This window comes from Lepus europaeus, chromosome 8, assembly GCF_033115175.1.
Source record: "Lepus europaeus isolate LE1 chromosome 8, mLepTim1.pri, whole genome shotgun sequence".
Taxonomy (NCBI): Eukaryota; Metazoa; Chordata; class Mammalia; order Lagomorpha; family Leporidae; genus Lepus; species Lepus europaeus.
The window spans coordinates 26,166,827-26,194,557 of record NC_084834.1 but is presented as its reverse complement, the minus strand read 5'-3'; the positions used below and the strand labels follow the sequence as shown (position 1 = coordinate 26,194,557).

Genomic DNA, 27,731 nt, shown 5'->3' with positions numbered 1-27,731 from the left:
TTGGCATGAAAGACCAAGGCCAAAGGCTAAAGGAGAATGAGGAAAGTGAATGAAGAAGGATTTCTTTCAAAGGATGGACTAAAGAAGACTTAGTGGTAAAATCCAGTATCTAAGTCAGGACTTCATTCTAGAACTTTGGCAAAAAATTAATCACATAAGAGGGCCTGAGCAGGTACGTTCTTTAAGGTTACAGTTGTCTTTTTTCTTGTCAAAGATAATTATTTGTTCATGGAAACTGAATTTTCTTTAGGTTATTCTAGTCACTGTGGCTAGCTTTTAGTAGGCAATAACATTCTTAAGCTTTATTACTGTGCTTTAACTTTATTACTGTGTATGATATGATAGTACCTTATCTATGCTTCTATGTAAATTTGTAGCTGCTGGCAATTCTCTATACATCACAGTATGTAAATACTGATAATCTTCTATAAAGCAAAAAGTCTTGCATTTGCCACTGATTGTCCGTCATAACTGAACACGAAGAGGATGCTGCTTTTCTGTTTTGCTAATACTTCTTTGGGGGAAGATTCCATTTCACATTCTGCACAGCAGAGCATCTTTCCCCTGGTGGTTTGTCTTTAGCCTTCAAGTGATCACACTTAGGCTCTGGTCTCATCCTCGTTAAGGAGGTTGCCTATTTGGGGGGATTAGAAGAAGTTTCTGAAAGTAAAATAATGGGGCAGAAAACGATTTTCTGGGATAAAAAGACTTCTACAGGCTCTGAGGATATGGTAGAAGGAAGAGGTGGAACCAGATTTTCTTAGTTTGCCTGTTAGCTTAAGGTGAGTGTGACCTCAACATTTTTTAATAAAGAGTTTGCAACTTGATGCTTAATGGAATTGAGTTTTTAATATTTATAGCTCATTATATAAATGCTCCCCCTCCAATTGCTTTCTTAAATCCTCTTAGCTTATTAACAGCAGCTTTGATTTCTAAAAAGAAATAAAATCTTTTCATTTATCCAGCCAAAGAGTGGTAAACAATGGATGCTTAATGCCCTCCTTTTATGTTGGCCCCCAAAGGCTGAGACTTACATCCTAGGGCATTTATTGTTGTGCTTTTGAGCTTATTAAGGTCATGTGTAACTCAAAGGGGAAAGCTGATGCTGCATTCTTGGTACAAAAGAAGCTCCTGGAATTCTTTGTGATGTATCAATTCAGCAGTACTCACTAGGTGAGTTGAAAATGTGGTGTTACAGAAACTACTTGTATGGTTCATGTGGATTGATTACTCTATAGTACTCTGTCTCTAGTTATCCAGGCTGTTAGAGAATTACATTTTGCCTAAATAATTTTGAATTAAGTTTCTGCTAGGACCCTGAAGTCGTAGTAGTGGAGTGGATGTGAACTGATGGGACTATGTACATGTTTGTAGTCGTGGTGAGTCATTTTCCCCCTTAGCTATACTTCGTGTCATCAGTTATTTTAGGATGTTTATAAAAAACCCAAAAGTCTCTACTCTCTGGGGCCTTCAGGACAACATGTAAAGGATAAGGAAGAACTAAACGTTAAGCTGAACTCTGGGCAAATACAAATTGCTAAGTCCTTGGGGACTGTCATTTATTCAGGAATGGCACCTCCTATGTGCCAGGTTCTGTCCCCTGTGCCAGGATAACTAAGAAAAATGACAGGGTTTGTGTGCCAGGACAGTGGGAGGAGGGCCATGTGCATGGGACTAGAGAACACTGGGAGATGCAAGAATGGAAGCAGTGTGTTTCAGAAGCAAGGGCAGCCCATGAGAAGCACACTTCTCAATGCAATTTGTCAAGTGGCTGAAGCTTTCCTGTTTCCATTGCTATATTTGGGCTACAGAGAGCCCTTTAAAGTTCGTTAGAGGACACAGTGGAGTGTTGAACGTTTGAGAGCTCTCAGGCAGCACAGAGTTTGGGTGGGATTGGGGAAGGAGGGTATTTGCACTCTGATGCTGCCTGCACTCTAGCCACTCAGGGCATTGCCCTGTGACTCCTCAGTAGATTCTGAGAAAGTGGATTCAAATGGAGCACATAAGCATGCCTTGCTTAGGATCAAGAAAACAGGCAAAAACTGATCTGATGTAGTAGTATCTTTTCCACCTGGACTCATCTATCCAGAGCACAGCTGAGCATCAGGAACTTTTAAAAAGTAATTTTAAGCAGCCAAAATAGATATTGCCAAGCCTTTATGCACAGATGCATCTGCACAAGGCCTCTCCACACTTATCTAGCAGATCTGGACATCTGGTTTCTAAACTGATCTGTGGATTTTGAAAGGAGAAAATTAAAAGGGGAAGAGAATGTCGTCTAAAAGGAATGGCACAGTAATGGTATAATAAAGTGACGGTTAACACTTTTAAAAGGAGAAAGAAGATGGAGCACTGGAAAAAAGAGAAGGCATCACTCACAGGCATTGCCAGCTGTTTCATTTAGAGTCAAGTGCATTAGATGCATGGCAGGGAGATTTCTAAGATTTCTGAAGTATTTGAGTAGTTCAAATCTGAAGGTTTGAACTATTTCTTAGGTGATGTTCATGCATTCAAGTGTGAGTGGTTCTGTATGCCCAAGGAGGGCAGTTGATGATCCCAGTGATGACCTCTAGTCATCAAGTGGTGTGCCTTTTGCTTTAGGAGTAGCTCTTAGAATATTCTGAATCAGAGTGTTTAAGGTTAAAAATTTAAGGCTTAAAGCATCAAGTCTTCAGTTGTTTGAAAAACTTAGCTTTCTTCAGAGTCTTGTTCACTAAAAGATTGACATTTTACTGCATAGGAAAGTCATACCAGGTGGAAAATAGTAATTTTTATTATAAAAAAGTCACGGTTAACTTTATAGGCAGTAAGCTTATATAGTAGTTTATAAATAACACTTTATGCTATTCAGTTATACAAAATTGACATACAACACATCTGAACATCTGTGACACTTTCTGTCTGTACTTCTCCTTTGCAATTTACTGTGTTAACATTTGGCTTGTTATTGCCCATCTTCCTGTACGTAAAACACATTCTTATGTTTTTGGCTCCGTGTACATGGCAGATCCCAATAAATGTTTATTGAATGACTAATGATTAAACAAGTAGTGCCAAGCTTTCTAATTAATCCTTTACTAACAATATAAATACTTTTCATTATCTTTGTTTCCCATTTTTGATTGCACTCTAAAATTTTTATGATATTTGAACTGTATTTGATGATTAGAGTTGTCAGAACACTTGAATTGCTTCTTCATGCCTTTGCTTTTCCCTTAGTGAATTAAAGGGCAGAAGCAGCATGAGGTATTGTGGAATGTGAATAGGTTATGGGCTTCCAATGAAGCACTAAAGTGGGTTTTCGTGGCAGGCGTGGCTTTACCTTGATGGGGTCATTGTGGAGAGACCAGGGGCCAGTGGGGGGCATATACCAGAGTGTTGAGGGGATGTTCCACCTGTGTTCACTGTGTCGTTGGTCCCAGGTGACTGTGGAGGAGGTCATGACCACAACTGCGTATCTGGACCTTTTCCTGCGTAGCATCTCTGAGCCAGCTCTACTTGAGATCTTCCTCCGCTTTATCCTATTGCACCAGCATGAGAATGTCCACATTCTAGACACTCTCACAAGCCGAATCAACACCCCATTTCGGGTAAGGAGAGCACCAGAAGAAGGGAATTCACAATTCGATTTCAGGAGAATTTTCAGAATGAAATTATGAGTGTGTTATATCCCTCTCTCCTCCCCCCACCTTTTTTTTTTTCCTCCTCCTCCTCCTCCTCCTCCTTCTCCTTCTTCTTCTTCTTCTTCTTCTTTTTTTTTTTTTGCAGCTATTTAAAAACTCTTTTTGTTAGGGTGGAGATGAACTCAGTCATGAGTTTTGCCATCAGAAGTTCTTCTATCAGGGAGAGTTGGTCTCACTGCCTTTCAGAGGCTATTTTTCTCATTTCTGTCTGTAATGACATTTTCTGCTACTGAACAGGTGGAATGTACTTATTAGGGGGTAAGAAAACAGGGAATACATATGGACTTAAGTGTAGATAGAACCAAGGAAACATAATAGATCAAGTCTGGGGTTAGAGATCATTATTTCTGTACGTGAGTGTCTTGAAATGGAAGTATGAATTCAGATGGTCATTCCTTAGTTTGGAGCTCTGATCAACCTTCAAAGCCATTAGTGCCACCCTTAACAACCTCTCCCCAAAGGTTGTCTCTATTTAATTGCAATTATTGTTTTAAAAGCTAAAGAATATCATTGAGTTTGTAACACATGTAGATGTAATATGTTCAATAATAATAGCACAAAGTGGGGAAGAAAGAATAGATCTACAGAGTAATATTTCTATATTTCACCAAAGCTAACAGATAAATTTGAAATAGATTCTGATGTTATCTGATTGGAAGATTGTGATAATATCCATTGGAAGCCCTAGAGCAACCACTAAGAAAATAACTGAAAAAAATATAGTGGAAAAACTCATTAAGGGAATTAAAATGTTATACTGAAGAGAAAGTTCATTTAGAAGTCCACCTACAGCAAGAAAATGCATACTTTCCTTGAGAGTACATGGGGCATTCTCAACACAGACCATACACCAGGCCTCAGTGACTTTAAAAGGACTGAAATCATGTACATGTGCTGTGATCACAATGGATTGAAATTCAGAATTATTGACAGAACTAATTTTGGGAAATTCATAAACATTTATGAATTAATATACTTCAAAATAACTGAAGAGCCAAAGCTGAATGAAAATGTAGATCAAACATTTAAAGAATAATTAAAAGGAGGCCTGCGCTGTGGCACAGCAGGTTAAAGCCCTGGCCTGAAGCATCGGCATCCCATATGAGTGCCAGTTCTAGTCCTGGCTGCTCCTCTTCCGATCCAGCTCTTTGCTATGGCCTGGGAAAGCAGTAGAAGATGGCCCAAGTGCTTGAGCCCCTGCACCCACGTGGGGTACTCAGTAGAAGCTCTGGCTCCTGGCTTCAGATGGGCTCAGCTCTGGCCGTTGCGGCCACCTGGGGAGTGAACCAGCAGATAGAAGACCTCTCTGTGTGTCTCTACCTCTCTCTGTAACTCTTTCAAACAAACAAATAAATAAATAAATATTTTTAAAAAATAATAATTAAAAACTAATATCAGCAAGATAGTGGAATAGGAAGCACCAGGCCCTTATTCTCTTATATAGATACTCAGTTAACAAAAGTTTAGGGACCAAATTGCCTTTGTGAGAACCCTAGAAATTGATTAATAGGCTGCAGTGCAAAGTCAAGAAGAGACATAGGAAAGTTGGTGGAGTACTCATATTACCTGCCCTATCTGCTCCCGCTTTTCAGCACTGTGTGGCAGGATCTGGAGAAAACTCCTGACCATTGACTTTTCCCTTGGAAGGAAAAGAGAAGAGTGAACTTGTCCAGTGTGTTGTCTTTTGGTTGGGAAAAAGAACAAAAAAACTGTAAGACATACAAACTGCAACAAAATGGCAACGGGAAATCCTTCCATATCTGTACTTACTTTAAATATAAATGGATTAAACACCCAAATAGAAAGACATAGGTTGACTAACTGGATAAACAAAACAAGATCCAAGAATATCCTGTCTATAAGACATTAACTTTTGATCCAAGGATACCCATGGGCTGAAAGGGATCAAAAGATGGGAAAAAATACTCCATGTAAATGGTAATTAAAAGAGAGCAGTAGTGGTCACACTCGTGTTTTATTTTAAAAATCAATTTATTATAATTACTTTATTTGAGAAGCAGAAACACAAACACAATGACACACACACACTCACACACACAACCCACTCATCTGTTGATTCACTCCCCAAATGCCTATGATGACCAGGGTTGAGCCAAGGTCAAAGCTGAGAGCCAGGAACCCAATTTCTTGAGCCCTCATTGTTGCCTTCCAGGGTCTGCATTAGCAGGAATCTGGAGTCAGAAGCCAGAGGTGAGCATAGAACCCAGGTACTGTGATATGAGACAGAGGCATCTCAGCCAACAAGTTGCCTGCCCCATACCTGTGTTTTAAAAATAGACTCTAAGATAAAGAGACACAGAAGAGCATAAGTTACAAAGAAGGGTCAGTTCACCACTGGAAGATGCAACAATTATAGATCTCTCTCTATATATATATATATGCAATTAACATCAGTGCTGCCAAATATATGAAGCAAATATTGGCAAAATTGAAGAGAAAAATAGACAGCTGCACAATAATACTGGGAGACTTTATTACCCCACTTTTAATAATGTGAAAAACAACCAGACAGAAGATTATAAAGAAACAAGATGTGAACAAGACTACTAACCAGTTAGAGCTAACAGGCAAATACTGAACACTCCACTGAGCAACAGCAGAATACTCATGGAACATTCTCTTGAATAGAGTTTAGGCCATCAAACAAGGCTTAACAAGTTTATAAAGATTGATATCATACAAAGTATTCTTTTCTGACAGCAGTGGAATGATACTAGAAATCAACAGAAGAAAAACTAGAAAACCCACAATATGTGGAAATTAAACAATACACTCTAAGCTTTGGGCTAAAGAAGTCATAAGGGAACTTGGACATATTTTGAGAAAATGAAAGCACGACATACCCAAATTTATGGGATGCAGAGAAAATAGTGCTAAAAGGGATTTTTATAGCTGTAAACACATATTAAAAAAATGTTAAATCAATAGTATAACTTTACAAATTAAATTCAAAGTTGGCAGAAAGAAGCAAATAATATAGATCAGAGCAAAAAAATGAAATAGAAAATAAAAACAATGAAATGAAAAGTTGCCTTTTTGAAAAATTCAACAAAATTGATAAATCCTTAGCTATATTCAGAAAAAAAAGAAAGAAGAATCAAATAACTGCAGTCAGAAATGAGAGAGGGGACATTACAGCACAGAAATCAAAAGAATTTTAAAACAACAAATTGGATAACCTAGAAGTGTTTATATTCATAGAAACATACAATGTACTGAGACAATTTTGAAGAAATAAAAAATCTGAACAGATTTACAGCTAGTAAAGAGAGTGAAGGGGCTGGCGTTGTGGCATAGCAGGTGAGGCCATTGCCTGTGATGCTAGCATCCCATATGGGTGCTGGTTGGAGTCCCTGGTGCTTCACTTCTAATCCAGCTCCTTGCTAATGGCCTGGAAAAAGCAGTGGAAGATGGCGTGAGTGCTTGGGCCCTTGCACGCATCAGGGAGACCTGGAAGAAGCTCCTGACTCCAGGCTTCAGCCTGGTCCAGCCCTGGCCATTGTGGCCATCTGGGGAGTGACCCAGCAGAAGGACGATTGCTCTGTGTCTCCCTATCTCTCTGTAACTCTTCTTTCAACAAAATACATAAATAAATCTTAAAAGAAAAGAGATTGAAGCAGTAATAAAAAATCTTCTAACAGCAAGGCCCAGGACCACATGGTCTTCATAGAGAACTCTACTAAACATTTAAAGAAAACTTAACAGCAATCCTCTGGAAACTACAAACTCAGTTTACAAGGCCAGCAATACCCTGATATCAATGCTAGATAAAGACACTGCAAGAAAAGAAAACTAGAGAACAGTATGCCTGATGAATATTGCTATAAAAATCCTCAGCACAAGACTAGTAAACAGAATTCATTAGCATATGAAAATGATCATATGCCATGACAAAATGAGATTTATTCCTAAAGGCAAGGATGGCTAAACATGAAAATCAATCAGTGTAATACATCACACTAACAGAGTGAATGACATGGTCGTCTCTTGATATGGAAAAAGCATTTAAGGGGCCAACAACGTGGTGCAGTAGATTAATCCTCCACCTCAGGTGGTGGCACCAGCATCCCATACAGGCACCGGTTCTAGTCCCAGCTGCTCCTCTTCCAATTCAGCTCTCTGCTGTGGCCTTGGAAAGCAGTAGAAGGTGGCCCAAGTCCATGGGCCCCTGAACCTGCATGGGAGACCAGGAAGAGGCACCTGGCTTCAGATCAGTGTAGCTCTGGCTGTTGGGACCGTTGGGGAGTGAACCAGTGGAAGGAAGACCTTCCTCTCTGTCTCTTCCTCTGTCTGTAATTCTACCTCTCAAATAAATAAATAAAATCTTAAAAAAAGAAAAAGCCTTTGATAAAATTCAACACCCTTTTATGATAAAAATATACAAAAATTGAGAATAGAAGGAAACAACTTCAGCATAATAAAGGCCATATATGAAAAACCCGTAGCTAATGTCATAGATAGGGATAAAAGATTGAAAACTTTTTCTCTGAGAAAGAAGTTGAAGCCAACTAGATATTTGTTGATGAATGGATAAAGAAAATATGATGTACAACTTTGAAAAAGGAAGGTGGTAACAACATGGATGGAACTGGAGATCATTATGTTAAGTGAAATAAGCTAAGCACAGAAAGACAAGTAGTACATGATCTCTTTTATATGTGAGTCTAAGAAAAAAATGATCTCATATAATTTAAAAGAATAACAGATGGAACCTGTGCTATGGTGTAGTGGGCTAAAGTCCTGGCCTTCAGCGTCAGCATCCCAGATGGGCAGTGGTTCAAGTCCTGGCTGTTCCACTTTCCATCCAGCTCCCTGCTAATGGGCCTGGGAAAGTGCTCGAGCTCCTACACCCACACGGGAGACCCAAAAGAAACTTCTGGCTCCTGATTTCAGATCGGCCCAGCTCTGGCCATTGCAGCCATTTGGGGAGTGAACCAGTAGATGGAAGACATCTCTCTCTCTCTCTCTCTCTCTCTCTCTCTCTCTCTCTACCTCTCTCTGTCTTTCAAATAAGTAAGATAAATCATTGGGGAAAAAAATAATAACAAGTGTTACCAGAAGCTGGGGAGGGAAAGAGAAGATGGGAAAATGGGAAAAGATGGATTAATGATTGCTAAGTTTTAGTTAGAGAGCAGTTCTGAGGTTTTGTCACAAAGTAGTATGACTGTAGATAATGTACTAGATATTTCTCTCTAAAAATATAGGATTTTGGATGTTTTCACCATATAGAAATGTTAACTGTTTGAGAAGATACATGTATTTACCTTGATTGGACATTACACAATGTATATATGTTTCAAACCATCACATAGTACCCTGTAGATATGTTTAATTTGTATGTGTATATTAAAGTTTTTTCAAAATTTAAGAAGAAAGGGGATATTGTCACATTCTACAACCTGACTGAACATTGAGGATATTGTGCAAAATGAAGTAACCCAGGCACAAAAAGACAAGTTGTATGATTTTGCTCATGTGGAGTACCGAAAGTAGTTATACTGATAGAAACAGAAAGTAGAGTGGTGGTTACCAGGCCTGGGTTATAGGAAAATTGCAAAGTTGTTGTTCACTGGTTAGTGAGTTGTCATTTATCAGCTTTGCAACATGTACACATTTTAGAGATCTGTTGTATAACAATGTGAATATTATGCTTTCAAAAATGATTGATATTATGTTTTTACTATATTGTTAAAAATATAAATTTCTTACAAAATTTTTAAAAACATAAAAGAGGAAGGAGTGTTAATTATATGAAGTCAGTTTTATCCTGGTTTCAAATCAGACAAAGTTATCCCAAGAAAAGAAATCCTAAGAAAAAAAAAAAAACTATAGACTAATATCAATTTTTTTTTCTTTTTTTGGACAGGCAGAGTGGACAGTGAGAGAGAGAGACAGAGAGAAAGGTCTTCCTTTGCCGTTGGTTCACCCTCCAATGGCTGCCGCTGCCAGCGCGCTGCGACCGGCACACCGCGCTGATCCGATGGCAGGAGCCAGGTGCTTCTCCTGGTCTCCCATGGGGTGCAGGGCCCAAGCACTTGGGCCATCCTCCACTGCACTCCCTGACCACAGCAGAGAGCTGGCCTGGAAGAGGGGCAACCGGGACAGAATCCGGTGCCCCAACCGGGACTAGAACCTGGTGTGCTGGCACAAGGCGGAGGATTAGCCTATTGAGCCACAGCGCCGGCCAGACTAATTTCAATTATTAATACAGACACAGGATTTCTAAGTAAAACACTGGCAAATAGAATCTAGAATAAATGAAGATGATTATGCACCATGTTCAAGTAGAATTTATCAAAGCAGAATTGCAAAACTGGCTTAAAATCTGAAAATCAATTCATGTAATATGTCAACAAGATAAAAGAAGTCATATGATCATTTCAGTAGACACAGAAAAAACATTTGACAACATTCAACATGATAAACATACCTAATAAACCACGAATAGAAGGAGACTTCCTCAGTCTTACAGAGCATCTGTGAACAACTCAGAGCTGACATCAAGCTTCATGATGAGTAAAGCAGGCTAAGATAAAGATGTCCATTCTTAACAGCTGTGTTCAGTGTGGTACTTAGATGTTGTAGCCAGGGCGGTTAAAGAGTGAAACACAATTAAAAACATTCAATTTGGAAGTAAAACATTTTGTAGTTGAGGCTGAGATGATCTTACATGCAGAAAAACAGAGAATGTGCTAATAAAATATCAGAATCAATAGTGAGTTTGGTAACATTGTAGGATACAGGATTAATGTAGAAAGGTTTATTGTTATTTCTATACAATATAAGGGAACAATATAAACAATCCCATTTATAATAGCATCAAAAAATAAAGAATTTCACAAAAGATGTATAAAACATATTGTGAAAACTGTAAGACAATGCTGAAAGAAATTAAAAGAGACCTTAGTAAGTGGGAAATATCCCATGTTCATAAACTAGGAAACTTAATATTGTTACTATAGGAATAAGTACTTCCCAAAATTTTCTAGAGTTCATGATTTCTCTATTAAACCCCTTGCTTGCTTCTGTTTAAATTGATAAGCTGAAAATTCATGTAGAATTACAAAAGACTAATAATAGCCAAAACAAATTTGAAAATAAACAAAAAAAGGTTTGGAGAACTAACACTTGCGGATTTCAGAACTTAACCACAAAACTACAGTAATCAAAACTGTGGTACTGCTATAAGGATGGGCATACGGATCAACAGAATTGAGAGTCCAAAAAGAATGCTATGTATCCATGGTCAGTGAGTTTTTTTGTTTGTTTCATTTTTTGAAAGGCAGAGAGAGAGAAAGAGGGATCTTCCATCTGCTGGTTCACTACTCAAATGGCCACAATGACCAGGGGCTGGGCCAAGACAAAGCCAGGAGCTAGGAGCTTCTTCTGGGTTTCCCATGTGGGTGCAGGGGCAAGCAGTTGTTGGGCCATCCTCCACCACTTTCCAAGGCCCATTAGCAGGGAGCTGGATCAGAAGTGGAGCAGCTGGGACTCAAACCAGCACCCATAGGATTCTGGGACTGCAGATAGCAGTGAAACCTGCTGTGCCACAGCGCAGGCCCCAGTCAGTGAGTTCTAAATGAGGGTTCAAAGCCCATTCAATGGAATAAACAATCTTTTCAACAAGTGATGCTGGGACAATTGGATATCTAAATGCAAAAAATGAAGTTAAACCCTTACCTCATATTATATATAAAAATTAATTTAAAATGGATCAAAAACCTCCATGTAAGCTAAACTTATAAAACCTTTAGAAGAAAACATAAGAGTAATCTTCATGACACTGGCAATGATTTCTTAGGCAAGACAGCAAAAGCCTAAGCAACAAAAGAATGAATAAACTGGACATCATCAAAATTGAGTGCTTTTTTGCTTCAGTAGACACCGTTCAGAAATTGAAAAGACAATCCAAAAAACAGTGGGAAAAACTTTACAAATCATATCTCCTAAGGTACAGAGACTTCATAGATAGCACAGAGCATATATAGAACAAAGAATTCCTACAACTCAATTTTAAAAAGGTAAATACTCATATACCCTGCTGAACACCCTTGGTGATTTACAGGAGTTGCTATGGCAATAGATAAGGATACCTAACTAAGTATGGGGGAAAGATCTGTATTGTGAGAAGGAACAGAAAGATTTCCCAAGGGCAGATGATGCCTAAGCTAAGCCTTTGGGAATAAGTAAGAGTCGGCCTGTGAAGAAGGCAGGAAAAGGCATTCCAGGGATAACATGTGCAAAGACTTAGAATGAGACAGAGTATGTTGCTTCTGGCTAGCTGTAAGCTAGCCTGCTCTGAGTATAAGAGATGTTGTGGGACAGTCCACATACAGCTATTTATTTGCAATACTGTTCTGGATTTCAATGACCAAGTTTTAAGCCCATCTTTTCTAGAAGACAGACCAGTATTTATTCTGCTATGTGAAAAATGAGAACTTGAATTACTTAAATGGCCTGGAAGATTGATAAACGCTTCCTCTCGAAAGATATGATGATTTTTATAATACATCTTTGGGTATCTCCCTAGTTGAGAGTTTATCTTTGTTCTTTGAAAATCAGAGATTAAAAGACTTTTTAAAAATTTTTTAGGATTTATTTTTGTTTGAAAGGCAGAGTGACAGAGAGGGAGAGACAGAGAGAGAGATCTGCCATCTGCTGGTTCACTCCTCAAATGGCCACAATAGCCAGAGCTGGGCCAGGCCCAAGCCAGGAATCTGGAACTCCATCAGGTTCTCTGTTGTGGGTGGCAGGGGCCCAATTACTTGGATCATCTTCCCTGCTTTCCCAGGTACGTTAGCAGGGAGCTGGATTGGAAGTGGAGCAGCCAGGACTCAAAGTACACCAACAGGAAATGCTGGCATAGCAGGCCACGGCTTGAGTTGTGTCACAGTGCCAGCCCCATGCTTCTTGTTTTTTAATGAACTTCTGAGAAAAGTACATTACCACCCTCTCAGCACCACAGAAAATTGAACTAAGGAGAATGTTAGCCCCAAAGGCAACAGAGAAGCTGAGTCCAGGAGCTGAGAACTCTAAAGGGAGAGATGGCCAGGTTATATGCATTTCCCTGTGAGTCCTGTCCTATAAATAGCAATGTCATATTTGAAAATAACAGCAAAACAAATGAGCTGAACAGCAGATCTGTGTCAGTGTATGTGTATTGGGGGAGACATAGGGGACATGTTTATCTGGATCATTAAGACTTGGAATCGTGAACATAGGCATTTTTGTAGGAGGATAATTTTGCATGATAGCATATTCCAGGTATTAGCTTTCTAATCAAACCCTACAAGGAGATATCCTGAATACACATTCTCCCTGGCAGCAGCATGGTTTTTATCAAAAGTGCTAAAAAAAAAAAAGAGGTCATTTTATTTATGATTTGCCATCTGTGGGGAGCAGAGTTACCATTTCAGTATCTGAAATAGAATGTGTTGATTGCTTCCCAGCTTTGTGTGGTGTCCCTGGCATTATTCAGAACTCTCATTGGTTTACATTGTGAAGATGTGATGTTACAACTGGTTCTAAGGTGAGTTGCCTTTTTTGTTTCCTCTCAAGAAAAATTCACTCTATACTATTACTATTTTATGTTACTTTGGTAATAGAAGCTACTAAGGGCCATGTTTCTAGGGAAGAAAATCTTCAAGAGCATCAATTTACTTTCTGCATTATTTCCCAAGGTTAATTTCAACTTCGCTATTAAAAGTACCTGGGGGCCACATGTGTTATATTAAAAATATGCTTCTGGAAATAATAGATGGAATGTTTGGAAATCTCCTGAAGTCCTGTGAGAATTCCTGTGCATCATAGCTGAACGTTTTTCTCCTAATAGGGATCTTTGTTATTTATTTTTTTAAATAAAGATTTATTTATTTATTTGAAAGGCAGAGAGGGAGAGAAAGGAGGTCTTCCATCTGCTAGTTTACTCTCCAAATGGCTGGGATGGCTGGAACGGGGCCAGGTCAAAGTCAGTAACCTAGAACTCCACCTGGGTCTCTGGCAGGGGTGGAGGGGCCCTTATCCACTGCTTTCCCAGGTGCATTAGCAGGGAGCTGGATCAGAAGCCAAGCAGCTGAGACTTGAAGTGGCATTCATGTGGGATGCTGGTGTTGCAGGCTGTGGCTTAACTTGCTGTGCCACAATGTTGGCGCCAAGCATCTTTGTTATTGAAAACAGCTTGGACGTTATTCCACTTTTTCCAACGAAAAAATGCTGTTGGTATTTAGATACTTAGACTTTGGCTTTGGTACACGTGCAGTGTGCATGGTCTAATCTGTGAGTGTTTCCAGTTAAATGCAGTAAATATTTCATGTGTACTTGTAGTGTGTCATTCAGAAACAGTAAAGCAGGGAGCGGATGGAGTGAGAGGGACTTACAGACTGGGCAGCCAAAGGTAGTAGTACTTCCTTCAGTACTCCAGGTGGGAAGGGTTTCATGAAGTGGCTGGCAAGTGAAGACAGTCAAAGTGTAGTGCCCCTAACTTCACCTTACTTTGGTGATTTGGGTAGGAACACCAGATCCTACCTGGGCCTGCTATGTATCATCTTCCCTCGATCCCCAAGGAAAGCATGTTCTTTGTGAAGGCAAGTAATGAGGCTTCACTGTTAGTTCAGGATTTGCTCCTGAATCCCAGTGCAGCGTTCTCCAGTCCTCAGACTAGGCAGTGGTATGCTTCTTTCCTCCTTTTAAAATTTTTTTTTGCTAAGCCCAAATCCTGAATCTTGGAATTAACTCCTCAAGTGAGATCCACCCTGGCACTGCAGAAAACAGAAATTCCAGGGGGAGAGTTGGCCAGTGCTTGTGCTCCTGCACTCCCTTCTTAGCAACATGGAAGCTAAAAGAGGGAAGTGAGACAGCCAGGATCCTCTAACACGCACTCCCCTCTGCTTTCTCACTGGAATTTCTGACCCTTCCTTTGACCTGTCCTTTGGGAGCGAGGGTGGATGAAGCTGAGAGCAGAGAGAGAAGGAAAGAGACAGGTTTTCCTAGTTCACATGGGGGTTACGATTTGAGTAGCGGTCACCCAGGAGAAGGCATCCCAGGTGGATGTAATAGATGTCCGAAGAGGTAGCTCTAGAAAGGCTGGGCGGTGTCCAGGTTGGGGCCTGAGAGTAGCACTAAAGGCACTGCTTGGGAACCAGCTAGAAATGCAGTCTTGCCCTCCTCCCAGATCTGTGGAGTCAGAAATGCAGGGTGGGGCCCTGAAAGCTGTGTTTGGACAAACTCTGCAGGGGATTTTTCTGGGAGGCTTGGAGTGCCACTGGTTTGTGCTGTGGATACAGCATCCTGGACTAGGGAGTGATTAAAAATGAGACTAAAGCAGTAGGTGGTGGCCTCCTGTGGAGGACCTTACAGAGTTCTTATTTCATGGGAGAGCATCACCTAGTAGTTTGTTAAGTTTAAAAGAGTTTTTTGGACTTTTGAGGGGTTTAGATCAAGTCATGAGTAACTAATCTTAAGGCATTAGCAGAGAACAAATCCGATCATAAACACACACCCTGGGTAGTCTGGGTAGAACATTAGTTATCTATCTAAAAAGGATTACTTCAGCTCCCCATCAAGTCTCTACCGATATGACAGAATGCATTAGCTAGGCCTGAATGAAATCCGGCAGGACCTGGGAAAGCCATTTTTATTGCCAAAACAAGGCCTTTATTCCAATATGGGTGAAATAGGATTGTATTTAAATGTTCTTAAATACTGCTTCTCTGATGGCAGGACAGGCAGGTGTCTTTTTTTTTCCACCTCGAAGCCTGGTGTTGGTCAGGAGGTGCAGAGCTTGCCCATTCTGGGTCACCTCCTGGCCAACACCAGCCTTCCAGGTACACTGAAAAAGTCAGATTTAGCCCAGGTGCTGGAAGGTTTGCTGACTGGCTGATTAGTGACGTTTATAAGGTGGGCACCAATCACCTTTTGCCTGCATATATAGCAAGCGTCTTGTATTGCAAACTGTCCTCAGAAATGGCATTAGCAATGGCTTCATTAGAATCCCACTGTGCACACGGTGAAGAAGAAGAAATCATCTCATGGTTGAAATACATACATGTCCAAGTGATGGATAATCCTTTCCGTGGTGAGTAAGGACAACTAATTTCCTAGGGCAGTACCTGAAAGACATGTTATCACAAACTTAGAGTTGGAATAATGGGGGGAAAATACTGGACATGAGGTTCGGAGATAGCCTTGACCACCTGTCCTGCTGTCTGAGCCAGTCTCTCCTTCCATTCTTTAATGAGGATGGGGGTGATGATAATGAGATTTCTTTCCCTTTTGTTCGTTACTGAGTGCTGCCTCTATTTTTAACTCCACCATGCTGCCTGGGGGAGTTCATGAGGGGCATGAATAGGAGGACTTTTTTTAAATTATTTTTTATTTGATAGGTAGAGTTAGAGAGAGAAAGGGTTTCCTTCTGTTGGTTCACCCCCTAAATGGCCACTACGGCCTGTGCTATGCCAATCCAAAGCCAGGAGCCAAGTGCCCCCTTCCATTCTCCCATGCATGCAGGAGCCCAAGCATTTGGGCTATCTTCCACTGCCTTCCTGGGCCACAGCAGAGAGCTGGACTGGAATAGGAGCAACCGGGACTAGAACCCAGCACCCATATGGGATGCCAGCACCACAGGTGGGGGATTAACCAAGTGAGCCACGGTGCCAGCCCCGTAGGAGGACTTTCATACAAATGGCCTGGGCACATAATGGGCACACAGAAGCCACTGGTTCCCTGAGCTCCTTCCTCTGAGCTGATTTGATCCTACTCATCCCCTTTCTTGGTTTGGGGTATACTACCTCCTAGAGTTATTGAGAGGGCCAACTGTAGTGATACTAATAACGTGAAAAGGATCTGGAGCACTGTTAGGTATTACATGATTTTAAGGGAGGGGAATTTTCTAGAAAATACACTGTATTTTCTGATTTAGAATCTGTACTAAAAGCAAGGATAATGAAAAATCTTTATTCTTCTAGTCATTTAAACTTTATTGTAAAGTACATAAGAAAAAACAGATTTATAATCCACCTCTTATTGTTACTGGTGCAGTCGTTTGAACGTGTATGATAAACTCATAGATCTGAGAGGCAGTAGAGCAGTGAGAATTATGTGAGTGCTTTTAATGAAGTTACTTGTTATGTGATAAGTAAATAATAGCTATATGTCAATTTTTGCTGCAACTTAAATACTCTTAATCATTGACATTTTGAAATGATAATCCATTTCTAACTAATACAAATTTCTTACATTTAGCAAATGTAAGAAACATAGATTGAAATAAGGTGTATCCCAAAAGAGGCTATTTTGGGTAGCAGAATACTGAGGAGAAATTGTCTACCTCCATGGATATAATGCAGAATAGGCCAAGAGCAGGTAGGAAATAAGTGGCAGATCACCTCCATAGCCTGGAGTGTCCTAGGTTAGACCAAATTTAATTCCTTTATACCTTCAGTGCTATTTTTGAATATTCTGGGTAGGATTTTTTTTCCCAGAAGTACTGGTCCATTGTCAGGCTTATGAACTGCATTGCCTGTTAGGTTCAGATAGAGGCTGCCTGGCTGCACGAGAAACTGTGTGTGTACTTCAGAAGCATCTCCATCTTGCACAGGATTAAGGGTCCGGAGGAGAGGGGAGAGAAGCCCAGCCAGACTTCAGGGAAGATGACTAGGGGAGAAATATGACCAGCATGTCTTTGAAAACAAACCATCTTCTGAAGTTCACTAACGTTGCCTTTTGGTGCATTGCTGGGGTTCTCATCATCTCAGAAGAAGCATTTTGCTTGCCTCATTGTACTTCACTACTTTATTTTTTTTTTAAGTTTATTTATTTTTAGTTATATGATAGGTACAGCCATGCGTGCGCGTGTGGGCATACACACACGCAAGTTCTCATTGTCAGCATAGCAGTAAGCAGTCTGTGCGCTTCGTTATCAGTTGCTTGTCACTGGATTGTTTCAGAAGTGAAGATGATCTACTTGAGTGAGTGATAAAAAGGGAAGTAGCCCCAGGGTTGTGGAGGATTGGAGAGATGATGAAAACAGGGAGGGCAATATTAACAATGTGTTTTTCCTGCTGTATTGAGGGATGGCTTCAAGTAATCTGGACTTCTACAGTCAGCTATGCTTTCGTCTCTGATTGTTTTTACTGCTTTCTGAAATAAAACTCCCAAACTAAATAAAGATAGTGTAAATGAAATGATAGCTCGATGATAAATACCTGTACAGAATTCCTATGGGATTTTTCTGCCATCAACAACTGCCTTATTTTGATATTTGACATTTGCATTCATTCTACCTCTTTAATCTTTCCCTGAAAGTGATGGAAAGACAGAGCGGGTCAAGGTGTGGTTTTTCTCCATTTCCCTCTGGGATGATCCTTTATTTTGCAGGCACAGCAGAACTACCTGTTTGAATGCCAGGGGTTTTTTCATTTCCAGTTTCATAGAACCTCTCCCTACTTATAAGAGGTCTCCCTCCATTGGGTTATTCAGAAGAAAATTTTAGTTTCTGCTGAAAGCATGTCTTTGCAAAGTTGCAAATTCCCATTAACTGTTTATTCTAATACAGTTTCAAGCTCTCTCTACTGGTGGTATTTGATAAATAGCCTTATTAGCTTTGATTCAGTGTTCCGTAGAAATGTATGTAAATCAACTTAAATCATGAAATATACTTGGTTTGAGCTGCCAGTCGTTATTTCCTGCAGTATATAAAAGCACCAAGCCAGTTTATTTTTTAAATAATTAATGATCACATAAGGCTACAGTAAGTTCTATGTAATCTGAATTTCCCTCAGCCTCCCTGGCCTAAGGGAAAACAAGAAATCATATCAACAGCCACAGGAAAGGTTTCCCTGGCCCTCAGCTGAGCCACCTCCTGTCAGCTGTTGGCCCTCTACAAGACATCAGCCATTATTTTCTCTAGGGGCTCCTAAGTGAGGGCTTTATACGCATTCATGAGCAAGTCTGTCTCCCCCTCAGTTGTCCCAGTGTCTGCCGTGTCTCTTCACCTGCTCTGGCCCCTTTGGTTGGTGCTTTCTCACCTCTGTCCCTACCATGCACCCGTAGCCCCTTCCTGCGCTGCTGGAGCAACACTGCCTGTTCTTGGTGCCTACTGAGCCCCAGCAGTGCTGTGTTCAGATAGAGATGGGAGAGGGTCCCTCTTCCTGCGTCATTCCTGGTCACCAGGGCATCTCCACTCAGAGATCCTCATGAGAAAGCGCACCTTGATTTCCAACATCCACTTTCCTCCAGTAGGGCTCAGACCCAGGTCCCCAGAGCTAAGCCAATAATTGGAACAGACCTGTCCCTTTCCCACATTGTCTTCCTCCATCTTCTCTTTTTGTTTTCTTAGCTTTCAGTTTTCTTGAAGTTGAGCTTATGAGAACAGATGGCACTGCGCATACATGAGCGACTGTCTGGGTGTTAGAATGTCACAGTTTAATTGTGTATATACCTGTGGGTAGAGGGGGTGAGAGGGAGAGAAGGAGAAGCCCCTTACCCAGCTACACTAGGTGGGCAGAGTACATGATACATGGTTTCATTTTTCTGAGAACTGAAGGGTAAGTGGCAAGATTGTCATTTCCTACCTGGAAGGTGTCATTAAAACGCTTAGCGTAAAGTACCAGGAAGAGAATTGAACCTTTTTTCCTCCTTGACTCAGGCTCTTGCAGCGTGGATCTGTCATTTATATCAACTTGGGTCTTCCTCCTTTAGATCAACAGCAGAAGTGGGAGACAGCTTAATGTTTACAGGCCTCAAGACATATCCTGAAAGTTGTACTTTTTATCTTCTCCACAGAAACCTTAATCATAGCTTGTTTCCATTGGCATTGCCTCTTTCTTGAATGTTGAATGTAGAAACAAGCATTCTGGTTTATTGTGAGGTTGTGACTGTTCACACAGGGCTGAGGCTGTAGTGGAATTGGCTCCTGCACACGTATGTGGTGCCTGGCTTGGCTATGCATCCTTGATCCCATTAGCCTCATCTCTGTCTAACAGGATGCTTTCTCCCTGGTAAGAAAGAAAGGCGTTTAAACAGACTTTGCTCTCCCCATGTGCTCTGGGGGTGTCAGGAATGATTGCCCAGATTTTCTTGTCTCTGGGTTCATGATGCCACTAAGGTAATTTTGGTCACACCAAAAATATTTTGTGCACAAAGGGGCCTGGGGCCCAGTGCTCCTTGGAGACTCCTTGGCCGCTATATTTTCCGCTGGTCATTCACGAGAACATAAGAGGAGGCTTACACTATGGCCTAGTGGTGCATTGCTCTCATTCAGTACTCACCATGAGCCAGAGTTTCTGGGATTTTACGGCAGAGCTTTTGCAGCAGGTCGTTGCTCTGGTAGCACATTCAGATCAAGGAGGCAGACCCTGCGATGGTTGTGATCCAGGGCAATAACGCTTCAGTAGAAGGCTGTGAATGTTGTGGAGGGAGAGATGAATGCTGTCCCAGAGAAGGGAGCCAGGGAGCCTTCCCACAGAAGGCGACACTGAAGCTGGCCTTCATGGCCTTTGCAGGATGACAGAGCATTCGTCCCACGGAGAACAGGGCAGACACGCTCCAGGTGAAGTGTACAGTGGGTGCAGAGGCAGGGAGGCAAAAAGGATCTTTCCAGAGATGAGGAAGTTCCCGGAGGTTAAATTGTGAAGGCTACTGAATGCTATGTAAAGAGGCTCTCCTGGCACAAGAAAGACTGCCTTAACATGTTTTAAACAAAGGAATCAACCTGCGTAGCTGATGGATGGGTAGTCTGAGCGAGGCAGAGGTGAGTCTGCTCTGGCCACCACCAGTCTGGACCATTCAGCCTTGCAGAGGCTGAATACTGCTCCTTGTCGTTCCAGGTATCTGATCCCCTGCCATCACATGATGCTGAGTCAAAGGCGCGCCTTGAAGGAGAGGGACTGTTACTCTGTTTCTGCTGCCAAGCTGCTCGCCCTGACCCCTGTCTGCTGCTCCAGCGGGATCACCCTGACGCTTGGGAACCAAGAGAGGGATTATATCCTGTGGTCAAAGTGTACACAGGATGGTTCAGGTAGGAACTCGCTAGCGAATTTTAAATAAAAGATGCCAAATTTCATCCCTCCTTGTAGTCTTGATATAATGTAGAGTCCCGTTGGTTTCAGAAATGCCCAGGAGGGGTCTTTTTCTCTTCCCTAAGAACTTACAAACACTTTGTGATAAGTGTTCATTGAAGACCTTGGCCATCACCTGGTCAGCTGATGGCGACCTTTATTTGAAGTTGGCTTTCTGGTGACTTCCTCAGAATCCAAACATGAACTCATGTCCTCCTGTGGCTTGAAACCAAATGGGACTGAATGGAGTGGAGTTGGCCAAATCCAAGAATTAACTTTTATTTTCATTTTCTAAGTGACTGATTTGTGGATTGTTTGCCTGTCAATAGTTGTATCACTCACTATAGACCTTGAAATTCATGGTATTGCAATATTAACTGTTTTTGACAGGAGTTAGAATCCTCACCTTGTACAGGTAGCATTTAAATTGCCCATTCTGTCAGCTTTTGCCTTCCCCGGCATCAGAAGCTGGGCATCCAGCTTTGACGTTCGTATGGCTCTTTTAGTTCAGGGACGTTCTGCCTGTCCTGTGACCAGTAGCAAGGAAATGGCACAGTCCTGGGATTGACTGAAGTGTGTTCTGATATCCCCACAGCAATGTCAGTCTTTCCACTCTCCTACAGTCCTCTGAGGTAAAATGTATCTAAGAGCCAGGCTACTTGACTAAGAAAATATTGGCATATTTGACACAAATATAATTTTTAGAGATAAAGGTTGTCTTACTGATTCTTTGTCTTTATGTAAAATGTATGCATGGAAATGAAACATTTATGTGGCTTTATCTTAAAGATATTTTCTTGTTAGGCAGACCAGTGTGGATATCATGCTTTCTCATCTAAGAGTTACTTTTTAAAACATACTTGAAAATTTATGACTTCAAATGTACTATGAAAGCTGTTTCAGGAGTGATTCTGTGGCTAACCTTGCCTCGGAATTCAGGATTCAAGTTAAATGTGTGGTTGTCCCTTAATTGACACCTTCATTACCTGTGTGATCAGCTCACGCTTTGAAGAAGGTAGGATTCCCGTTTACAGCTGAAACAAACTCTGAGGGAGGAATTGTGCAAGGTTACACACGAGGTAGGTTCCCTTGTTTCAGACTCTGTCCCCGCTACTGCCTTTGGGGTTCCCTGCAGCAGATAAAAGCCCAAATGGATAGAAGGCTGCGTAGTAGCTGGTTTGCTACAGAATCTTTGTGCCGTAGGTAAGTTAGCATTGGGGGTCTTGACTATGTCATATCTTAGGCAAATTACTTGACCTTTCTAAACTTTTCTCCTCATATCTAAAATGGTGCCTACCTCAAAGGATTATTTTAAGGATAAATGAGTTAAGACTCCTAGTTCTTAGAAGACTGCCTGGTATATAGTATGTGCTTAATAAATACTTCTAGTGCAGGGGACAGCACTGTGGTGCGGTGGGTTAAAGCCCCAGCCTGCAGCACCAGCATCCTGTATGGGTGCTGATTAGAGTCCTGGCTGCCACTTCTGATCGAGCTCCCTGTTAATGCGCCTGGGAAAGCAGCAGAGGATGCCCCAAATTCTTGGGCCCTGCAGACACGTGGGAGATCCAGAAGAAGATCAGCTTAGGTCCAGCCATTGCTGCCACTTGGGGAGTTAACCAGTGGATGGAAGACTTTTCTCTTGCTGCCTTTCTGTGTAACTCTGTTTTTCAAATAAATAAAATAAATATTTTTAAAAATGCTGCTAGTGCAGACCTACATCATGTGATAAGAATGTGTTCTGAGAAATTTATGGTTAGGCAATGTTGTCATTGAGTGAACATCATGGAGTATACAAGTAATTATAAAGCCTGTGATGGCCTTGACATCACTGTGCAGTATAATCTTAGGGAACTACCAGTGTGCATATACAGGCCCACTGTTCACTGAAGCATCTTTATGTGGTATGTGACATAGTAGTTTCTGTTGGCTTTTTACTTAAAGTAGATAATAGAGCAACAGTAATGTTTTGGCAGTAGAGGGAAATGAATTTTCTCTAGTGATCTGAAAACATGTCCTGTTAAGGCTCATTCCTGACCCATTCTAGTAGAGATGCATTTATTTTTTAAAAAGTTTTATTTATTTGGGAGGTAGAGAGAGCGCGTGTATGTGCTTGCTGGAGGCAGCCTCCATCTGTGGGGCTGGGATGAGGCCAGTGCAGGCGTCCAGAACACAGTCTAGGTCTCCCATGAAGATGGCAGAAGCCGTCACCACTGCCTCACAGGGTATGTGTTGGCAGGAAGCTGGAGTCGGGGGTTGAAGCCAGGAATTCAACCTAGGCGCACCAATGCAAGTTGTAGGTGTCTTACCTGCTGGGCCAAGTGCTTGTTCCCTGGTAGAGATTTAGGCTTGCAAAGGTGTGGCATCAAAGTAAGAACAGGGGTGGAGGGGGCGGGGGTGGCCTGAGATAGCCCGTCCTTGAATTGTGACTCTGCCATGGTTGGTGTTGGGTATTGTCTCTGAGCCTGGGTTTCTTCATCTGTAAGTAGAGAAAATAACCACCATATAGGACTAGTGGGAGAATTAACTTAGCCTTGCTAAAGCATCTGCAACCCACTAGATGTGTAAGAAGTGGTAGGACATACATATTTTTTCTTGTCTGAGTCTTTCCCCCGCTTTTAGTGAAAATATAAACTTATGTGCAAGTGTTTTGACAAATGTATCTGTGTAAGGTGGAACTTTATGTCTATCTTTCTCAAATATATTTTAAAAAATAAAGAGAAAGATCCCATCTGCTAGCTCACTCCTCAAGTGCTTTCTATGACTGGGGCTGAGCTGAGCCAGGAGCCAAGAATTCAATTCAGGTCTCCCACGTGGGTGTCAGGGATGCAACTACTTGAGCCATCGCTACTTGAGCCATCGCTGCTGCCGCCAAAGTTTGCAGGAAGCTGGACTCAGGAGCTGGGTGGGGGGCGGGGGGAGTACTGAATCCAGACTCTCCCATCTGAGATGTGAGCATCTTAACCTGTGTCTTAATTGTTAGGACAACCTCTCTCTCTCCTGAAGTTGAAACTTAAAAAAAAAAAAAAAAGTGGTGTTTACTTATTTGAAAGAGTTACAGAGAGGGAGTGACACCAAAAGAGAAGTCTTCCATCCACTGGGTTCACCCCCAAGATGGTTGCAATGGTCAAGGCTGGGACAAGCTGAAGCCAGGAGCCTGGAGCTCCATCCCAGTTTCCCACATGGGTGCAGGGGCCCAAGCACATCTGTTGCTTTCACAGGTGCATTATCAGCAGGGAGCTGAATCAGAAGTGGAGTGGCTGGGACTCCAGCTGGCGTTCATTTGTGATGCCGGCATCATTGTAGGTGGGGGCTTAACCAACCAGCTGTGCCATAGTGCTGGCCCCTGAAATTGGAACTTTTAGCATCAAAGGCAGTCATATGGTAACAGAGGCAGCATTCTTAGGTTAAAATGCCTGTTTTGGAAGCAAGTATGGTTTTATTGTAGGAGACTCTGTGATACCCTTCCCCATTTCAGAAGCCAGAGGAAGCCACAATGAGTTAATAACGGGCTTTCCTAAAAACCCAGAATTTTTCTTTGGGAAGCTGGTTCTCAAAGTACTACATTATAGGCCTCCTACTTCAGAGTCAAAGCCAAACACTGCTACATTGTTACCTGCTCTGTGGCTAGTCCTGCAGGAGGTATGTTACCCACTGGATCCTCTCAATACTGTGCAAGGTTGCCATGGTTGTCTGTCAGGTTTCTAATGGCTGATGCCAGGTAATGGTTTGCTGATGGTAAATACTGGTTTTATGTCTTCGATGAAGATATTCTTTTTTAAAATTAAAAAAAGAGGGTTGTGTGGGCTGTGGTGTAGTAGGCTAAGTGCCTGCCTATGGCTCCAGCATACCATATGGGCGCAGGTTTATGTCCTAGCTGCTTTGCTTCTGATCCAGCTCTCTGTAATGGTCTGAGAAAGAAGTGGAAGATGGCCCAAGCGCTTGTGTCCCTGCACCTGCTTGGGAGACCCAGAAGAGGCTCCTGGCTTTGGATCAGCTCAGCTCTGGCTGTTGCAGCCATCTGGGGGGTGAACCAGCAGATGAAAGACTCTCTCTGTCTCTCCCTCTCTCTGTCTGTAACTCTACCTCTCAAATAATAAAATATTTAAAAATATATATACATATATATTTATTTTCATTTTATGGGAGAGACTGCGATAAAGAGATACACTGATTCACTCCTCAACACTTGAAACAGCCAGGGCTGGGCCAGGTCAAAACTAGGAGCCAGGAACTCAATCTGGGTCTCCCACATGGGTGGCAGGGACCCAAGTACTTGAGCCTTCATGGCTACCTTCCAGGGTATGCATTAGCAAGAAGCTGCAGTTGGGAATAGAGCTGTGACTTGAATCTAAGCTCTCCTATATAGGCTGCAGGTGTTACAGGGGGCAGCTTAACTTTTGTACCAAGTGCCAAACCCTGTGAGGGTGTTCTGAAAATCTAACCATTTTATTATCACTCAGAAATTTTCGGGCCAGTGGTGTGGTGTGGTGGGTTAAGCTTCTGTCTATCACACTGGCATCCCATGTATGTGCCGGTTTGAGTCCTGGCTGCTCCACTTCCAATCCAGCTCCCTGCTAATGCACCTGTGAAAGCAGTGAAAGACAGTCTGTGTGCTTGGGCCCCTGCTGCACCCACGTGGGAGACCTAGGTAGAGTTCCTGACTCCTGACTCCACCTGGCCCAGCCCTGGCTGTTGTGGCCATCTGGGAAGTGAACCAGTGGATGGAATAGCTCTCTCTCTTTCTGTCCCTCTCCATCTGTCTCTGTAACTCTGCCTTTCAAATAAATAAGTAGATCTTTTAAAAAATTATTTAAGTAGAAATTATTGTACATGAAATTGCTGGCTCGACAGTCTCAGCCTGAATGAGCCTTTGCCCATTCCCTGAGGGTGTCCCCAGGCCTCTTGTGCTGACCGGTCTCTGCCTCCCTGCAGGAGCCGTGGAGCAGCAGCTCCCTGAGGAGTTCTCCCCATCAGCCTGCATCGTGGAGTACGGGAAAGCCCTGGACATCAGCTACCTGCAGTACCTCTGGGAGGCCCACACCAACATCCTTCACTGCATGAGAGACTGCCGCGTCTGGTCTGCCCTCTATGACGGAGACTCCCCGGACCCTGAGATGTTTCTCCAGAGTCTGACGGAGGACGGTGGCGCTGCTCCATCCTACCCTACATTCAGAATCCCCCAGCAGCTCCCCAGAAAGACCGGGCCGCCGCTGGCTCCGAGAAAGGACAAGGGCCAGACAGAGCTGGAATGGGATGACAGCTATGACACTGGGATCTCTTCGGGGGCTGACGTGGGCTCCCCTGGGCCTTATGATGATGTGGAGACAGCAGGCCCCCCTGCGCCTGTCGAGCCCCCCAAGCACATCCAGGAGATGAAGAGGAACGCTATCCTGCTCTTCAAAGGGTCCTACATCGAAGAGTCGGACTTTCAGGACGATGTGATGGTGTACAGGCTGTGCGCCGAGAAGGATTCTGAGGATGCAAGCAGTCCGCGGGAGGAAACCACAAGGCCGCCCGCCGTAGCCCAGCCCCAGCTTCAGAGTGCACCCCTCAACAACGGCCCCCTCTCCAGCCCCCAGCCAGAGACGGATCCCGAGGAGGATGGCCCCAGGGACAGCACAGACCTGCCTCAAAGTGCGTCCTCAGAACCAGAGCGAGAGGAGGGGCCCGCAGGAGCCCCAGCCTCAGAGTTCGCACCCCCCGACTCTGAGGCAGAGCACAGTTCCAGCCTGGCACCTGCTAGCCCAGAGCGCGAAGATTTCATTGCCCAGTACGACCAGATCATCCGAGAGCTGGATTCCGGCGCCGAGGGCTTGTTGGAAGAGCATTTCCCCACGCCCGACCCTTTGCTTCTCCCAGAAGAGGAGCTTGGGAAGGAAGCCGGGAGCACCGAGGAGAAGCAGGAGCAGGAGGAGGAGGGGAAGAGGGAGCCGGAAGAGGAGGAGGACGACTTTGACTCCTTCATAGCGGAAAGCCCTGCCGTGGAGACCGTGCCTTCCCCTTTTGGGGTGCGAGATGAGGCCGCCCTAGCTGGTCGACAACCCGTGAGGACTCAGAGCACCCCATTCACAGGTGATGAGCTTGCATTGCTTTGTGACTTCTGCCTTTGTAAGTGCGTGTGTGTGTTGGGGCAGGAAAGTACAGCAGGTAAGGGGCACCACCCGGTCACCTAACAGAGGAGGGAAGCTACTTTCACAAAGAGGAAGGAGGGCTGGCTTTATTTTCCTGCTGCCTTTCTTGATTGATATTTCCATTTGCCCAGAAAGTTGGGGTTTAACTGTTACCTTTTCATAACTTCCCTTGATATGCCCATGATCAAGAAATAGGACTGAGGGCCTGGTGCTGTGGCGTAGTGGGTGAGGCTGCTGCCTGCAGTGCCAGCATCCCATATGGGCGCCAGTTCAAGTCCCGGCTGCTCCGCTTCCAATCCAGCTCTCTGCTGTGGCCTGGGAAAGCAGTAGAAGATGGCTCAAGTGCTGGGCCCCTGCACCCATAGTGGGAGACCCAGATGAAGCTCCTGGCTCCTGATTGGCACAGCTCCAGCTGTTGTGACCATCTGGGGAGTGAACCAACAAATGGAAAACCTCTCTCTCTCTTTCTGTCTCTCTGTAACTGCCTTTCAAATAGATAAATCTTAAAAAAAAAAAAAAAACAGGATTGATGCAACCAAACAGGAATCCTGTCTCATTCTTGAGTAATCTTATTTCCTTTAGTCTGATTTATTTTTCTCCTTATCACTTACTTGTCTGTGTGTGTGTGTGTGTTTTAATTTTGAACCGTCTCTCTCACTAGAACATGTGCTCCTTGAGAGTAGAATATATTTGTTCTCCGCCCCATCCCTAGCCTCTGAACAGTAAACAGAGCAGGTTGAGTGATAGTAGCTGTATACACACATTGGAGGCCCTTGGGGTTTGTTGTACCTTCTCTGGGAGCGTGTTTCAGATAATCACAAAACCGTCATCTAAAATATGTA

The 27,731-nt window shown here is 42.8% G+C and overlaps 1 protein-coding gene across 7 annotated transcripts in view; it reads left to right on the top strand.

Annotated features, from left to right (window-relative positions):
* Positions 1-27,731, top strand: part of FHIP1A (FHF complex subunit HOOK interacting protein 1A) — a 307,163-nt gene that overhangs the window by 264,277 nt on the left and 15,155 nt on the right. For 6 of the 7 annotated variants that reach the window (XM_062199496.1, XM_062199497.1, XM_062199499.1 and 3 more), the window contains 4 exons: positions 3,423-3,590; positions 13,154-13,233; positions 20,528-20,718; positions 25,691-26,830. In XM_062199496.1, the coding sequence (XP_062055480.1) occupies positions 3,423-3,590; positions 13,154-13,233; positions 20,528-20,718; positions 25,691-26,830 (1,579 nt within the window). The remainder of the gene's footprint in view (positions 1-3,422; positions 3,591-13,153; positions 13,234-20,527; positions 20,719-25,690; positions 26,831-27,731) is intronic. The other variant, XM_062199501.1, reaches the window with a different exon arrangement.